Source organism: Sceloporus undulatus, chromosome 7 (genome assembly GCF_019175285.1).
Source record: "Sceloporus undulatus isolate JIND9_A2432 ecotype Alabama chromosome 7, SceUnd_v1.1, whole genome shotgun sequence".
In the NCBI taxonomy this organism is placed as follows: Eukaryota; Metazoa; Chordata; class Lepidosauria; order Squamata; family Phrynosomatidae; genus Sceloporus; species Sceloporus undulatus.
This window is the reverse complement of record NC_056528.1, coordinates 1138737-1156629: the sequence shown is the minus strand read 5'-3', so window position 1 is coordinate 1156629 and position 17893 is coordinate 1138737. Positions and strand designations below refer to the sequence as shown.

Genomic DNA, 17893 nt, shown 5'->3' with positions numbered 1-17893 from the left:
CGGTTACACAAACCAAACATACAAGAATGGTGGATACTTGGCTTGGTTTTATCCTAAAGACAGTGACACACTCCCCCCCCCCCCAAAAAAAAACCTTTGCGAAAGTAATAAACTGGGCCAAAACTCATCGGATGAAATGCACCAAAGAGAAATGCAAAACATAGCTGGATGCAAAGCAATGACTCCGACAGCATGACACTGAACAGCAGACGGAGCAGGGAAAACAAAGACAAGGCAAACAACAAAAGCAGCCTTGAAAAGTTGTACCTTACCATTTGAGTCTTCCGTTCCTCTCGGGATATTTGGGTTTTCTAATGAGAAAGGAGAAAGGAGGGAGACAATGGCAAGAGATGTATTAGGAGAATGTCATGCAATGCCCAGGTATTACTAGGATATGGATCAATGCACCATTGGCATGAGAGTTAAAATTATCGAGTTAAAACAGTATACAATTAATAAAACACGCATAGCTCCAAGACTATCCGTATTTTATTCATGTTGATATTTTATTTTCATAAAATAATGTTTTAGTTTGATAAAGCACTCTTAACATGCCTAGTCCATCCCACTCATGTTGTAGGTCATTATTTAGGAGAGACGGTGGCAGGGAACAAGGCTCACATCTGTGCAAAACGAGGAGCAAATGATGGGAATGACTGGGTAAAAAACAGATATGGAAGGTCTGGTTCCCCAAAAAGAAACATGGAGATGTCATCTTCATAGATGCTTCTCATTGCATGTAGTAACTGGATGATGGTGGGTGGGTGGGTCGCTTTTCAATCCATGTTCACAACCTGTGACGGCATGCCTGGTACCCCCCAAAACTGGGGTATCGGAGGGTCTGTTACCCCAAGGATTGTTAGTAAGAAGAGATGGGGACCCCTTACCAAAGACGATCAGCCTGGTGTGGGTGTCGGTGGAGCCGAGTGGGTTCTGTGCGGTGCAGCGGTACATGGAGCCGTTGAGTTCGGCAGGCACGCGTTCCAAGACCAGCTCTTTGCCGTCGTGTTCGGCGCTACCATCCAGGAGCCTGCTCCCGACACGGGTCCAGGTGAACATGGGTTCGGGGAAGACTTCGTTCTGTGAACGGAAGGAAACACGAGATGCTTCTCAATGCATGCGTGTAAGACATTGGATTCATTGCTGCAGGAACCGGAGGATGGTGCATGGATAGCTTCCCAACCCATGGTCACAACTCATGGTGGTATATCTGGGAACCAAATAAACCACGTTTTGCCTGCCTTTTGAACCTTTCTGCCCCTTCATCATAGTTATCAGATTAAGAATGTAACAGGTCAAGTCTGGAAAGTATTTCATTCTGGGCTTCATAAAGTGGGATGCAGAAGGAGCGCAACAAGTTCTTTTCAGTATTATCAAAAAGGTCCTTCTCTGAGTATTATGCAGGAAATGAAACAAATATCTATCATCTCCATCTAACTCTCTGTGTCTGTCTGTCTATCTGTCTATCTCTCTCTTTCTGAATATCTATCTATGGGGAGAGAGTACTTTGTCGTAGGGTGCATCCCCACTGCAGATTTAAAGCAGTTTAACCCCATTTTAACTGCCATGACTCTAGTCTACTGAATCCTGGCATTTCTAGTTTGGTCAGCCTGGGTCTGCCTCACCAAACTACAAATCCCAGGATTATGTTGATGCACACTTAGATTTCAAAGCAATAGGCCGGGGCTCACCTCTCAGGAGGGTTTAGCTAGAGATTTCCTGCATGGCAGCCCTTGGAAGCCCTTCTGGTTTCTGTGATTCTGTGATTTGTTTGCAAGCCTTCCTTCCTTCCGATCCCTTGAAGCTTCTAGTAACCACAATTTAAGATGCGAGAGTTGGCTTCCCCTCCATCCCTTGCTTTCTCTCTTTCTCTCCCTCTCATCTCTCTGTGTTTGCAAGACCAATTAGTTAGAGAGAACAAATTAATTCTGCGAGTTCTTTCACAGTCGCTTGGTCTCCTGCATCTTCTTGCCTTAATCTATTTATGTGTCGTTTTTGCTATTAAGTGACTCACAAAAGGGGCCTACAAGTTGTTATTTTAAAAACAGGACACAAAAGACAAAAGAGCCGTTCCGAACCCAGCCAGAGGCAAATGATGCTGAAAAAGAGGCTCATACGCACCTGGAACCCTTGCACTAGGATTCGCACCGTGTCTCCAACTCGGGCTCTCGTCGGGGTCATCATAATCTTGGGGCCTTTTGGAGCCACTGTGGGGGGGAAAAGAGGTTGGTTTGGTTCTTTTTTGTCCGTCAGGATCTCCATTACGGTTGCCAACTTTGGAACTAGGCCCTGTTCCTCTGCCTTTAAGAGGTGTAGTAGGGAGGAGCTGGGTGGGATTGTAGGACTAGGACACAGAGAGTTGGGTTCAAATGCTCCCTGGCTATACACCGGACCTACCTTTGAGGTTTGATGTAAAGAGAAAAGAGAAAATGAGAAGACCCATGTATGGCGCCTTGGGTAGTGATGGAAACAATATTCGAAAATACAGTTGGCCCTCCACATTTGCACCTTTGACTTTTGCAGATTTGGTCACTCATGGATTTGATGAAGATGTTCCCTCTAGGAATTTCTAGGTCTTCCTCTATGGTGTGAGTCTATGGTCAATGTCTGCCAGAGGTCATGTTGGAGGACCTAGAGATTCCTTATCTAAGCATTTGGACATCCTCCAGTGCAGTTTCATGGTCAACTTCTGGAAGATCTTGACCACAGAATTGCCCTGGAGGACCTAGAGATTCCTAGAGAGAACACTTATCTAAGCATTTGTACGTCCTCCAGCGCAATTTCATGGTCAACTTCTGGCAAATCGGGGCAAATGTAGTGGGAACCATGTTCCGCTGCCAAACCGATCCATCAATTCGGTTTGCAAAGTGATTTATTTGTAAGTGGGAATACGGCTGGAGATGTTGAAGAAGTAGTCCGAAGCAGAATGTCTTTTCAGGTTCCCCTGGCATTTTATATCTTTTACTTTCAGCCGCTTCTTGCCTTCCTTCCCTTTCCTATCGCAGGGGGATCAGGTCAGGATGACAAGAAATAATGATGACGTTGATTGATTATGATAATACAAAATAGCTATGAGGAATCAAGTATCTTTTTAAATTCGGAGGGGAAGAATTCACACCGCGCGCCGATGAGAAGGTGAAAAAGGAAAAACCTGACTCCAGGTTGTGCTTTTCACTGCGATGGAGAAAGAAAGCCCCAGTGCCCAAATTAGTGTCGTTCAAAGGATGCGCGGCGATGCGCTGGGAATTGATAAGGGTCAACGCTGATTGGGTAAGATGAAAGATGTTACCTTGGCAACCAAGGAACCCAAATTCTCCAGGCTTGCAAAGGCAGCGATGGGGTGACTTTTGGGGTGTGTGCGTAGAGGAAAAGGGGAGGGAAGGAGCTGCGACTCGGTGTGGTTTTTCCGCTTTGAAGAGACACTTTCTGTCATGCTAAATGTCACAAGGATGGTTGGTGGATGGAAAGAAGGAGAGGACCATAACAAGTTGCATCATTATCGCTGGTGGCCATGTGTCACCGGCCTGGTTCTTTCTGCCCCTTTGGCACCTAGACTTGTCAAGGTCTGTTTTTCGGCAACACAAGGCAAGGCTAAGAGAAGACGGCTGGTTTGCAAATTAGAGTCGCCCCTCCAAGTCTGCAGACTTGAAATGTGCGGACTTGGAAATGTGTGGACTTGGAAATCCATGGAGGGGCGATCGCTAATAACCTGAATAGGGTGCGCACCCACGGCACACTCCCCGCCTTCATGCCCCCCATTCAAGCCTATGGGCCTTGAATATGGGGAAAGTTTAAAGGGGGGGGGGGGGGGGGGCGGAATGGATCCCCCACAAGTTAAAAGCGATGACGGTATTTGGAAGTAGGCTTGTGTATTTGTGTGTATTCTCATGCAAAATAATCCCAAAATCTTACCATTTTTGCCCGTCTAAGATTGTTTTCTTGACAAGGCATCTCAATATGTCTATACGCTCTTCTTTGCTGAGGACTAGAACATTTGCAAGCAATATTTTTACATCCATAGTGTTTTAGGCTTTTAAAACATTTAATTTCATAGGTGCCTTTTGGAAGCTGCCTTGAATCCAACTGGTGAATCATGAGCGAATCCAGTCAATACGCAACTTGGTCATCTTGGATTTTCAACGACAGACAGTTGGGTGCCTTTGCTAGGCCAGGGCTTAAGCAATTTCCTTACCCTACGTTTCTGAATTGCCCGAGTTAAGCAAGGCCTGGGCTTGTTTGCTCTCCTTCCTACTTTCCTCTCCACATCCCTTGTTGCTTAACGCCCGAGCGCCAGCCAAAGGCAATTAAATTAATGGCCGGTAAATAAGACCGAGAGGTTGGCTTGGTGTCTTGTGGAACCATCTAGCGGGGAAGAAGTCCCCGGAGTCCCATCTGGAACTTGCTTCTCCTGCTTCGAACGGAGATGACTAATTTTTATAACCCTCCATAAAACACCAGTATGGTGGTTATGCTTCTTAATAAAGAAGATGATGAGATTGCATGCGTCGAGGTATGGATCCGACGGAGGCGGGAGAGAGACTTCTGACAGATCTTTGCAGCACTTGGTTGTATCTCAGCCTTCCCTGGTGGAACACCCTCCAGAAGTCTTGGCTTGATGTGGTTAGAAACATCAGGAAAATAGGTATGTTGAAATATCATTTCAAAGCCATCAAATCATCTACAGAATTTAGTTCCATAGTCAGCTTGGTGTAGTAGTTTGAACATAGGACTAGGAGTCTGGGGATCAGGGTCTGTGACTTCATGGTTTGACTCAGACTTCAGGGTTTGATTCAGACTTTATGGTTTGATTCAGACCAGGATTTGGTTCAGCCATGGAAACCCACTGGCCATACTCTCTCAGCCACAGAGGATGGCAATAGCAAAACCCCTTTATAGAAACCTGCCAAGAAAATCCCATAATAGAGTCACGACTCAAAAGCGCACAGCAACAACAACTTTGGTTAAAACTGGATATCAAGAATCTTATATTCGTTGGGGAAGTGCTTGCAAAAATGTGTATGTTGGAAGAAATCATGTACAAAAAAAATGTGTGATTTGATTCCCCATACAATTTTTCATGTGACAAGGCATAGCCATCTGTAATACACACACGCTCAGAAATGGGGGGGGGGGGGGGAGATGGACCAATATTGTGTTTGCAAAACAAACAAACAAATGTACTTGCAGCGCCAAAGGGCAGCCGTCCCTGGCCTCTGTGCCAATAAGGTGCCCACCATCTCTATCCCCTCCTGGCTTTTCAGGTCCAAGTGACGCCAAGCATCCAGCGAAGCAGAGTGGCTTTTGTGGCGCTTGATAAATAATGGAGAACGGAGTGAATAATTGATAGGGAAACGATCCCCCTGGCAGCTGTGATTCGATCTAGAGCGAGCAGGCTCTGCGCACCGCAAGGTGTTTACGTGTCGGAATTGGGCTGAGGAGCAACTGCTGTTTTTATGGTTGTCGCAGGGCCTGGGAGGATTGAGGCAGCCATGATGTTTCTCCTTCCCCTTCTCTATCTGTGTTTTAAAAAATCTGGGATGTAGACCTTTGAACCTTAGAGTCGGAGAGAAAACCATGAGGTTGTAATCCTGGTGGTAACATACATCCGCAACACACTGCAGACACAATCCAGTTTGACTTTAACTGAACTGGCGCAATGCTAAGGAATCCTGGATCTCATTCCCACTACTTTTAAACTGGATTACAAATCGGTTTAAATGACCATGGTTCGCACTTGAACCGAATCGCTAAAGCAATTCGGAGAGGGAGGATATGCACCAGATCCATTTAACTCTGGTTTTTCTTGCATCTTTTTGGATAAATCGATTCTGTGCAAGTGTGAACCAGATGCGGATCAGAATCGATTTACATTTGCCCCTTGTTCGCCTGGAGCAGGTCCACTTTGAACCGATTAATTTGTCAATGTGAACCACAAGTGGGTTATTTTATTTTTGCAGCAAGAAAATGCAATCAGGGCAAATGTAGTGTGAACCACGCTCCACTCCCGAACCGATCCATAGCGATTTATTTGTAAGTGGGAATGAGGCCCTGGGAACTTTAGTTTTGTGAGACATCTAGACTTCTCTATCAGAGACCTCTGGCACCAAAACAAACTTCAGTTACCAGGATTTCATCGCACTGAGCCGGGGCAGTTAAATGGTGTCAACCTGGATTATTTCTACACTGCGGATGCAGCCTCAGTGTCCCAGATTCACATTTTGCCCCCACTTGTTCACGGATCAGTTGGCACCAAGTGTGTTTTGGCACACAGACAGATTTCCACTCCTCTCCACATATAGCAGTTTGCAAATAAATAGCTATGTTAGTCTGTTGTGGCATAAAAAACGGGGCGGAAAGGACAAAGAGGAAGAGATCTAGCACCCCCTTCAAACTAAGGCTAACATGCCGTTCGATATTTATGGGATCGTAAATCCTGGGAGCCAAGGTGTACACAAACCCAATTGCACTTGCGGACCGAGGCCAAGGGAGGAAAATTGCTCTTTTTCAGACCAAGGGAATGAGGTCCTTTATGATCACGGTCCGCCAGGCAAAAAGGAATGGAAGCATCATTTCACCCGCAAGCATTCCTTGAAGCCAATGCCTCATTAGATTCCATCCAGGCATGTGCAAAACCCTCAGCTCCACTTTCTCCCACCTTCAGTTTTTGAAAAAGATCTTGTGCTCGCCATCTAGAAGAAGGGAAGCTTTTGTTCCGCCCAAAGCTCACCCAGACTCTCATTATTATTATTATTATTACGTGCCACAACGTTAGCTGAAAAGAGAATGTATAGGGGCCATGAGAGTCAGATTTGGCCATGGTAATACGTGCCTCAAGGGCTAACATGGCAGAGTGGTTTCAGCAGTGTGGACTCTGGAGGCCAGGGTTTGAATCCCAGCTCCGCCATGTAAACCCACTGTGTGACTCTGCACACTAGGCACTTCCAAAGCATGTTGGGGCTCTTCTGAGGTGCATTGGGCACTTCTGATACACACTGGGTATTTTTTCATGCATGTTAGGCTCTTCCTATGTGGGTTTTTTTTTTTTTTGGCACTCTCCTGATGCGGATTGGACACTTCTGATGCACACTGGGCATTTGTGATGCACACTGGGTACTTCTGATGTGAATTGGGCACTTCTGAGCACTTTTTATGCATGTTGGGCTTTCCTATGTGTCTTGCACTCTTCTAATGTGGACTATTCACTTCTGATGTATGCTGGGCACTTCTGATGGAGAATGAACACTTCTGAAGCATGTTGGGCTCTTCTGATGTGGACTGGGCACTTCTGAAGCCAATGGCACCTCCAGCCAGTGTCAAGATGGAGAGCACCTCAATACACATTGTTGCCCAATACATATTGAGCCCTGGCGCATCAGTCACTCCATTGTTGTGAAATGGATGCCCAAACCCTAGTAACATCACAGCAGCCCCTAAATGAATGCGGACATTGCAAAAGGACTCCGTTCTGCAAGTCCACTTACAAAGACTAAGTCCCAAACTGAATCCCAGCCAACGGCTCATGCTAGAATGCAGGGCTGTAGCATGGTTTGAATTTTGTCGTAACCGAGCCGAGGGTCTCTTTGACCGAGCCCCATTATCCTGGACGCATAAGACTTATGTCTCCTTCAGCTGAAGGCAGCTTTTCCGCCAGGGATTAACATAAAAGGTATTTTGTCCTTAGTATGTAAATGCCTGGCTTGACAGGAGGAGAGAAGCTCTCGGTAAAGACACAACTCAATGAAGTGTTTGATCAGAACACCCTTCCTGGGATTAGCTCCTTACAGAACATCGGCTAATCTTCCTCCAGCCTGCAAGGGAAGGAGAGGGGCCAATGGCAGAGCTGGAGCAAGAAAAAGGGACTTTAATGACTTCTTTAAAAGTGATTAAGGATTCCTTCCTTCTCGCTTTCATTCCTTTTTAGCCAAAGGCCTGAGGATGAGTCCTGGAGGCGGACCGATCAATGGCAGAGAATGAGCCATCCCTTGCACAAAGCCTCCCTTAGAAGTGGCTGCAAAAATCCTCCAGAAGAAGGAATGGCAGCTGTTGAATTGGTCCATCAGTGGCTTTCATGTCAGTGAGGAGCGGTGAATCCCTTCTGGCATGTAGTCCAAACTTTAAAGGAGTTGTCCAAAGTGCCGGACACCTTCAAAATGGCTTCAGACGCTCAAGGAGGCCCTTTTCATGTAGCTATCCAAGGCACTGAACTCTATCCTTTGAATTGGATAGTTCCTTTAGAGAGCCAGTGCAGCGGAGTGGTTTGAGCCTTTGCAACTCTTGGACTCCAGGGTTCGGATCCTGGCTCAACCATTGAAACCCAGTGGATGACCCTTGGCAAGTCCCACTCTCTCAGCCTAAGGGGAAGGCAATGGCAAAGCTCCTCCGATCAAATCTTCCCAAGAAAACCCCCTTAGGGTCACCATAAGTCAGAAACGACTTGAAGGCACACAACAACAAAGTAAACAGCAACCCAGCATGGCTCCAGGATTTCCCAGGAAAACCTGGAGCAAAAAGTAAGTTATTTTAAACGGCTTTAAACCATTTTGCAAGTTGGCGGCATTCACCGAGGCATCCATGAGAAGAACCACTTCTATGAGTTCCCCATCCCTCTTGGGGAGCAGGGATGGAAAGAATAGTGAAAGAGTATTCCCCAAAACACAATTGCACAACATGTTTTCAGGTACTGAAGAACCCCAGTGGCAAGCATCTTTACAGTTTCAGGATGGCTAGGATTAGATGCAGAACTGGCCTCACATCATGAACGTAGTCTGCAGTCGAATGAGGACTTATGAAGACAGATTGTGGTAAAGGTGGGAGGAAACTGGTTTGAAAGGCCCATGTAGACATGCAATAGCAACAGCATGTATATCTCTATGCCACTTATCAGTGAACTCAGCACTCTCTAAAATCTGTAACCCAATTGCCCCCAACAAGCTGGGTACTCATTTTACCAACCTTCGAAAGGATCGAAGACTGAGTCAACCTTAAAGTCCTGGGATTGAACTCACAACCTTATGGCTCCAGGATCAGCATGTGACCACTGCGCCACCAGGACTCCCATAGACCCAGCCCAGCTCAGTGGCTCCATCCCTCTTCCAGATCTCCGCCCCTTATTCCCCCACGATCCCCGGTGAGCCAACCGCTCCGTCTTACCTAGCGTTACTTCGGACTGCATGGACATGGAAAGGGCCGGGTGCTTGACTTCGCAACTGAAGAGGGCATCATTGTCTATCTGGGGGTTAAGCGTCCACATGAGCATGGCCCGCACTTCCACGGTGCCATCGCTGATGGGGATGTGGGTATGGTGGAAGTAGTAGATGGGGTCCACGTTCTGGATCCAGCGCGGGAACTCCCGGCTCACCACAGTCTCTGGGACGGCCTCCGTGGCGGGGCTGAACAAGAGTCCCTGGTCGGGGGTGAGGCCTTTGAAAGGGTTCTCGGTGGAAGGTTTCCCACCCCGGTCCTCCACATCCAAGAGGGAGAGCGACCGTTGCATCTTGGTGTCGTCCATGTCACGGTGGAAGAGGTTCCGAGAAGCCCGGCCATCTTGCAGCCCGGCGGCGTTGACTGGAGGATCCATGAGCGGTACCACTTCTATCAGCTCCCCGTCCCTCTTAAAGTACACCTGGGGAGCAGGGATGGAAAGAAAAGTCAAACGATATTCCAAAAATAAACATAATTGTGCAAACCGTTTTCACGTATTGAGGAACCTCAGTGAGAAGAAACTTTGTCTGGTGAGCATCTTCACCGTTTCGGACTTATTTGGTGCAAAATGTGCAGTGAAAACAGATCTTTTATATCAGTAGTTCTCAACCTTTCGGCCTCCAGATGTTTTGGACTTCAATTCCCAGAAGTCCCAGTCAGTATGCTCATTGTTCAGGAATTCTGGGAGTTGAAGTCCCAAAAATCTAGAGGACCAATGGTTGAGAACCACTGTTCTATATAGAAAATGATATTTCTGCATGGAAATAGTGCAGAAATTGAGGAACCCCAATAAGAAGAATCTTGGACTGGCGAGCATTTTCAAGTTTGGGATTCGGCCCATGGCTCAATGCTATGGGATTGCTGGGATCCGTAGTTTTGTGAGGCATTTTGTCTTCTCTGTCGGAGAAGCTCTGGGGCCACATACTGCAATTCCCAGATTTCCGTAGCATGGAGTCGCGATGGTTAAAGTGGATCGTTTCTGCAGCAGCCTATATCGCAAGGATGCCAAAGACCATGCGCAGAGTGTTGTGGCTGCAAAACCCAACCCAATAAAGCACCTGTTGCTTTACTGTTACTTAACTTGCATACAAAGAAGATTCTGGTGTGTGTGTGTGGGGGGGTGTTGTGTGTCTTTGCGTAGCCAGGAGAATGATCGCTCAGGCGACGCAACGCCTGTTAAAACCTTTTTGAACGTCTCTCTGAAGAGAAGATTGTATTCTATTTCCAAAAGCTCTTTTCAAGCCCTTGATGTCACGGTGGAACGAAAGAGCCCCAGGAATGTTTGCAGATAAGTGTTTGGGTTCGGGGGGGAGAGGATGCGCCGAGCGTCTTCCCACCTCTCTTTCAATGCGCTTTTTTTTCAAATTTTAAAATGCTTCAGACGTCTGAATGCATAAGCAGAAATAATTTGCTGGGTCCTCAGAACTTCGCCTGCCTTTCGCACACATCCCTGCGTATTTGTATAAAACGTATCCTCCAGGGAGAACGCAATTTAGAATGAGAGACAGCCTGGGAAATAGATAAAACAATTGGGGGGGGGGATACTCAAGAAGACCCAAGACTGAGGACAGTTATTCCAAACTCCCATTGCAAAGGTACATGAAGAGAGCCATAGAATGCACCACTTTCTTGCAGCTGGAAAAATAATGCATTACAAGAAATGACTTGTTTGCCAGCATGGTGTAGTGGTTTGAGTGTTATACCACGACTACGGAGACCAGGGTTCAAATCCTGGCTCAGCCATTTAAACCCACTGGGTGACCTTAGTCAAGTCCCACTCTTTCAGCCTCAGGGGAAGGCAATGGCCATTGTGTGCATGCACACCATAAGAGGCCACATAAGTAAAGTCCCTCTCTGATGAAACTTGCCAAGAAGCCTCCATGATAGGTTCTCCTTAGGGTCACCATAAGTCAAAAATGACATGAAGATACACAACAGCAACAATAACAACGAATGACTTTACTTATGTGGCCTCTTATGGTGTGCATGCACACAATGGCTTCCATCCTATTGGGTAGCCTTAACTAGAGTAGACTTAGACAATCATTTGTTGACTGATGGGTCAACACATAGATCAACCCAAGTGATTCCATTTTGGAAATAGAAGACTTTGATTGTGTCTTCCTGAAAGGCAGAAGGGGACTGGAGTGGATGGCTCTTGTGGCCTCTTTCAACTCTATGGCCCTTATCACACACTTACCACACTGGAATCGTGGCTCAAACGTTCTAGAAGCGTGGAGGTGGGATCACCGGTCGCGCTTCTGAAATGTCATTGAGGCATTTCGCTGTTCTTCCGTCACTGAATAGTTCATGGAGAAGCCATTTTTTTGAATAATGGAGGATCCCGTTATTACAGAAATGGCTTCTCCGCGAACGATTCGTCAATCGAACAGCGAGACGCCCTCTAGTGACATTTGAGAAGCGCAACCGGCAATCCCACCTCTGCGCTTCTGAAGCATATGGGCCATGATTCCAGCACGGTAAATGGCTCATGTGATAAGATCCTAAGATTCTATGCTACGATTCTACTCTGGGTGAGGCCACTGGTAGGATTCACATACCTTCTCCCAAACCATTGGTGTGGCATGATCTTACCAAAACTTACCATAGGAGCAGGCTTCCCACCGGAGACGATGCAGACCAAAGTGAAGTTCTGAGCCTGGTAGCGGCTGAAGGGGGCCGGTGTGTCCGCAGCGATGACTGAGATAGAAATAGGGGGTGCTGGGAGAGAATAGGGGGGAAAAGAAGAAGAGCTGGTTATTAAGTTGTCTGGATACAGTGGACCCTTGTTATACGCTGGTGTTTGGTTCCAAGATCCCCCGCGTATAACAAAATCCATGTATGCTCAAGTCCCATTAAATATAATGGCAGAGCAAAACAGTGTCCCTTATAAAAAATGGAAAATCAAGGTTTAAATTTAAATTTATCCTTTTTTGGAACATTTTCAAACCGTGTATGCTTGAATCCGTGTATAAGAAGGGCTGACTGTATTAGCATCACATCCAGCAAATAGTCCAAGGACATTCCCCCCATGATTTCCTTTAACGGAGGTTGACATCCCGTTAACCAGTTCTGAGCACCGCAGTTCAAGAAGGATGTGGAAATGCTGGAGCATGTCCAGTGGAGGTCGATCAAAATGGCGGAAGGTCTGGAAACCACCAAGCCCTAAGCGGAGTAACTGAGCGTGTTTAGCTTGGAGAAGAGAAGGCTAAGGAGTGACATGATAGCCATGTTTAAATAGCTGAAGGGATGTCTTATTGAGGATGGAGCAAGCTTGTTTTCTGCTGTTGTAGAGACTAGGACCCAGAGCAATGGATTCAATGGAGAAGAGGTTCCGCCTAAACAAGAGGAAGACCTTCCCCAACAGTAAGAGATGTTCAATAGTAGAAGACATTGCTTCATCGGAGGGTGGTGGAGTCTCCCTCTTTGGAGGTTTTTAAACAGGACTTGGATGGTCATCTGTCCCAGGGAGGGCTTTGATGGTGTCTTCCTAAAAGGGGTTGAATTGGACGACCCTTGGGGTCTCTTCCAACTGTAGGATTCTAGATAGTTAGGACATCGTAACCGCTTTATATTCTAATTTGTGATTTGTAGTTATTGCTATGACCACAAATGACAGTGATGGCCCTCAAAGTCTCTTGGGAAGGGGATGATGTTCCCCCTAGCCTCCCACAGTTGCCCATCCCTGTTTTATATTCATGCACATGTCTTACTTCTCTCTCCCTATTTCCCCCTTTCCTTGTAATTATACGATAAAAATGAGATATTTTTCTCCTCCTCTAAAAAACGGTCATCATGAGAGATCTGGAAACCAAATCCAGCGAGAAATGGCTTATAGCTCTGGGTGGGTTGTTTTGCCCGGAGTAGGGAAGATTAAGGGGGCGATAGAACATCCTTCTTTAGATATATGAAGGGCTGTCCAACAGAAGATAGAGTAGATGGAGAATGGGATCCTATTTAATGCCGGCGGAGCGTAAAGCTCTTACATGGTGAGAGCCTAAGGCAGTGGCAGTGACATTGTGTTGGCATGTTGAGTTGCTTCTCAGCCGTTCCAGACATCATTCTGGTCACTTTTCCAGTCATGGGATGGGTTTTTATTGCTGTGCCGCCATTCCACTTAACTGCAGATGAACAGGGAAGTGGCTGGTGCGAGGAGGTATTAGATAGCTCTTTATGCAAGTGTCTAAATTGGGGGTGGGCTGAAGGAGTAGGCCAAAATCAATCAATCAATCAATCAATTGGAGGTGGCCAATTAATATTATTAATGAGGCCCAAAGGTCTTGGCAAAGAGTTTTCACTTGAAATGAAAGGTGTGCCGGCACCAATTGGGTCTCCAAGGGCAAGACTGTCCACATTTAAGGTGCCATAGCTGGGAAGGCCTTGCTGACATGTCTTTGCATGGTGTACTGTTAGGAATGTGACGAAAGCACATTGCTATTCATTAACATATGGGATTCTTGTTTTCTCGGTGCTCGCCTCAAGTATTTATGAGCTCTTAAATTTGGCACCTGCTCAACTGAAGTATGAGAGTTAGTGGACACTTCTGCTTCATTCCCACTTACAGATAAATTGGTATGCAATTCGAATTGATGGGTCGATTCGACAGCAGAGCGTGGTTCCCACGACATTTGCCCCAATCACATTTTTCTGTCTAAAATAATCCACTTGTGGTTCACATTCATGCATGAATCAATTCAAAAAGGACCCTCTCCAGCCAGCTGCAGGGCAAATTTAAATCGATTCCGATCCGCATCTGGTTCACACTTGCACGGAACCGATTGATCCAAAAAGACGTGCAGAAAAAATCAGCGTCAAAAAGATGCAGGTTAAATGGGTCTGGCGCATGCCCCCCCCCTCACCGAATCACTTCAGCGATTTGATTTAAGTGGGAACCAGGGTTCAAACCAAATTGTGATCCGGTTTAAAAGGTAATGGGAATGAGGCCTTTGTCTGTAAAAGAAGCAACGGTGCAGGCAGCATTTCAGTGAGATATTTGATGTCCAGGACCTTTTGTGTTGTTGTTTTTGTTTAAGTAATAAAAGCAAGAGTGCCTCAGTCATTCATTTCAATTGTGAGTCTCAGTCAAGGCAACCTGAGAGGGAGATGGGAAGGGAACTCCATTGTAAAGATAGAGGCCATCCTTCCTTGTTAGACGCTGCCAGCAGAGTTTTATGGTTCACGCCACTAATTGCAAGAAGAGTTAGGAAGGGAAAGCCAAGGGAGTGTTTTATGGCCCTCGTTCTTTGGGAATTTGTCAGAAAATGGTCTGCTTGTCTGTGAGGGGCAACCGAGTTGGAAAATCTCATTCTCCACAGAAGAGCAAGGAGGCTAATATCATTTCCCACCTGTCTTCAAGGATTGGAAGAGTACAGACGTAAATTTACATCACTACACAGTGTATTGACCTCAATATTAGGACACAGAAGAGGGACCTCCACCAGACCTCAATGAAAGGTTGGAAATCCATCTGTTAGGGCTATTGTGGTCCTACAAACAGTGGACCAACTCCATAGATGTCAAATGTTGGACCACCTAGTCTTTTGGACCTCAGTTTATCCCCAGTTATCATGGATGATGGTCAAGAAATCTTGGGAGACTGAGTCCCAAACTCCTGAAGAACCCAAATCTGAGAACCACTGGACTAGATGTTCTCCCCAATTTTCCATCTCTAAACTTCTATGGTCCTGGTGAAGTCACAGCAAAGTCACATCATAGCGATGAACTCTCTCACCAACCTTCTCCAAAAATGCTACTACAAAGAAGCTCGGACTAGTGACAGACGTGTACAACTTGTAACATCTAGTTAAGTTCCAAGGCTGCTAAACAGTAGGGCAGAGTGCAAGAGAAATGGGTGTGTGCGTTTGCCTACAACACACTGGCTTTGAACAGCCTCTTGCCCCAAGGGAGCCCTCACCCGGCCCGATGTTTTAGTCGTCCCCAGTGGGCAGTTTCCATTCAACTGGCACCTTTTTAGGAGCCAAGAAATGCAGATCTAGCAAACAAGGATAAATCAAGGGTTGGCATTCTTTCCCTCACAACAAGGCCTCTTGTTCCCTGTGGTTTATCACCACCCAAATGTAATGAAGTTTAAAATAAATTAGGGAAAGGGATGCAGAGTGAAGGAAGGATGAAAGGAAAGAAAGAAGGAAGGTGGGAGGGAGGGAGGGAAGGAAGGAAGGTGGAAGGATGGAAGAAGGGAGGTAGGGAGGTAAAGAAAGAAGGAAGGAAGGAGAAAAGAAGAGAGAAGGAAGGAAGAGGGAGGGAGGGAGGGAGGGAGGGAGGTGAGAAGAGCACTTAGTAGAAGGGAGACAGGACAAACTAGCAAGGGAAGGAAGGAAGGAAGGAAGGAAGGAAGGAAGGAAGGAAGGAAGGAAGGAAGGAAGAAAGAAAAGGAGGGAGGGACATGTTGAAGGAGGGAGGAAAGTTGTAGAAGGGAGAAGATGGGAAGGGAAAAAGAAGAGAGGGAGAAGAAGGAATGGAGAAGAAAGAAGGAGAAGAAAGAATGGAGAGGAAAAAGAGTAACAAAAAGAAAAAAGAGGGAAGGAGGGCAATTTGATGGAAGAAAGGAGGAGGAGAACAAAGAAGAAAGGGAGAAAGAGGCAGGTTGAAGGAGGGATGAGCAAAACTTGCCAGAAAAGAAGGAAGGGAGAAAAAGCAGATTGTAGAAAGGAAGGAGGCAGGGAGGGATTGAAGAATGGTCTTCCTGATCCCTGGTTTTTGGAAACCTGCTTTTTCTGGAGGGCAGGGCCTATGACCAGCTAATGCCAAGGGGCTGTAGTTGGTGGATGCCCCTGTAATAAGCTCCAATAGCACAGTAGAGCAGTCCCCTGTTTTCCAAAGTTGCCCAGCAAAAGTTTCTGTTTGTTGGAACGAAGGCAGAACACACAGATCTCCCAACGGAAATCAGGCCAGCTCTTCAGGTTGGGTGCCCCAGCTGGCCAACGCTGCCGCAGCCGCCGTGATGAAATTAAACGCGCCGAGTTGATTTATGCCAAGCGACAGTCTGTGAACTTCATTCCCTCCTCTGGTGCTCCGGCGGGACTTCCTGCGCTGCGGTTTGCACCACGGCCGGCAAACGCGAGCCATAACCTTCTCGGAAATGTTCCACTCATCCCAGAGAAACACACTATGCACAACACCAAAACACACGCATATACAAAGACGTCACTCCAACAGTGGAGGGGACAAAGTTTGATCTCAGAGATCCATGCGGCCCCTAGAGCTGTTTCTGAAGGGACCTCCTTGGGCTTCTCTAGGCCCAGAAGAAGCATCGCCCTTGTGACCCACCACAAAGAAAGACCATTGGGGCCACCAAAAAATGGTTTGAAGGCCCCATGTCTTACCCACCCCTGGTTCATAGGCTTAGCTTGACAATTCTTGGTGCGCTTTGGAGCCCATGTGAAGTTTTAACCAATTGCTTTTGCTTTCCTGAGCGATTCCAAGAGCCGATGGCCCCTAAACACCAGCCCTTCATCACATCATATCTCTCCTCCGAAGGCGCTGCGGAAAAGATATTTCTCTTCCTCCTCCCCAGGCATAAACGGGAGGCGAATCCCAAACTGTACGGCCGTATATCTGCATCACGGAGGGAGAAAGATGGACAGGCGAGGAAGGGAAGAGAAATGGCCCCAAAGAGGATTTTTTCAAGAGAGATATGGGGGAAGAGAGATAAATGGAGGAAGAGGGAGTTGCGGAGGAAAAAATATTGATGCCAATGCAAAGGAAGCTGGTGAGATGTTTAAATAACGGAGGGGAGCAATACAACAGCTGCACCTTGCGGAAGATTTGTGCTCCTGCCAAGGTTGCGGTGATGTTGTATATACATCCTGGCTGTGGGAATATACGGAGTGGGTTGGAGAGTACATGTTATTGTTGTGCCATATCTGACTTATGGCAACCCGAAGGAGAACCTATCCTGGGGTTTTCTGGTTTCCAGTGGCCTTCCTCTGGTTTCCAATGGCCTTCCTCTGAGGCTGAGACAGTGTGACTTGTCCTAAGGTCACTCAGTCACGTTCCAGGGCTGAACAAGGATTTGAACACTGGTCTCCCTAGTCCAGCATTTAATCAACTATGCCACACTACCTCTAGGCATAGCATACAACAACATCCAAAATCCACAAAACAGCCATATCGTTACTGGCCAACAAAAACACACAAAACCCATGCATTTGGCTTGGTCAATAAATGTATTGCTGTTTTGTGGATTGTGGATGTTACTGTACTTTGCTACAGGGCCAACACAGCTACTCCTGGATATGCTTTCTAAATATAGAGTTTACTTGGAAAGATTTAGTCAGGGTAGGTTTGCCATTGCCTTCCTTTAAGATGGAGGGATTAGGACTTGCTTGAGGTCACTGGCTTTCCATTGCAGTCCCTCTCAAAATGGCGACTGGAAGTGACACAATTCCACTCCCTGTCTCCATTTTGAGAGGGACTGCAGAGGAAAATTTGTGGTATCTGGGCATACACCATGAAAAGTCAATGACTTCTAAGTGGGGAAAAACTTAGTCCCTGGTGCATGCAAAGTTGCTCCTCCTTGAACTATTGGTTTTGTTCTTGATGTTCTTCCAGCTTCCCAAACCACTCTGTGTTCCAGGTGGATCGCAACAAGCAAAAAGGACAGTTCTGTTGAGTTCCTTACTGACACCAGACATAAGGAGCTGATGGCATGACGCGTTAGCCAAGATGCTCA

At 46.6% G+C, this 17893-nt stretch overlaps 1 protein-coding gene across 5 annotated transcripts in view; it reads right to left on the bottom strand.

Annotated features, from left to right (window-relative positions):
- Positions 1-17893, bottom strand: part of IGSF21 (immunoglobin superfamily member 21) — a 208016-nt gene that overhangs the window by 1177 nt on the left and 188946 nt on the right. For all 5 annotated transcript variants that reach the window (XM_042478473.1, XM_042478474.1, XM_042478476.1 and 2 more), the window contains 5 exons: positions 11807-11922; positions 9151-9622; positions 2122-2207; positions 888-1080; positions 273-311 (listed from right to left, as the gene is read on the bottom strand). In XM_042478473.1, coding sequence (XP_042334407.1) covers positions 273-311; positions 888-1080; positions 2122-2207; positions 9151-9622; positions 11807-11922 — 906 coding nt within the window. The remainder of the gene's footprint in view (positions 1-272; positions 312-887; positions 1081-2121; positions 2208-9150; positions 9623-11806; positions 11923-17893) is intronic.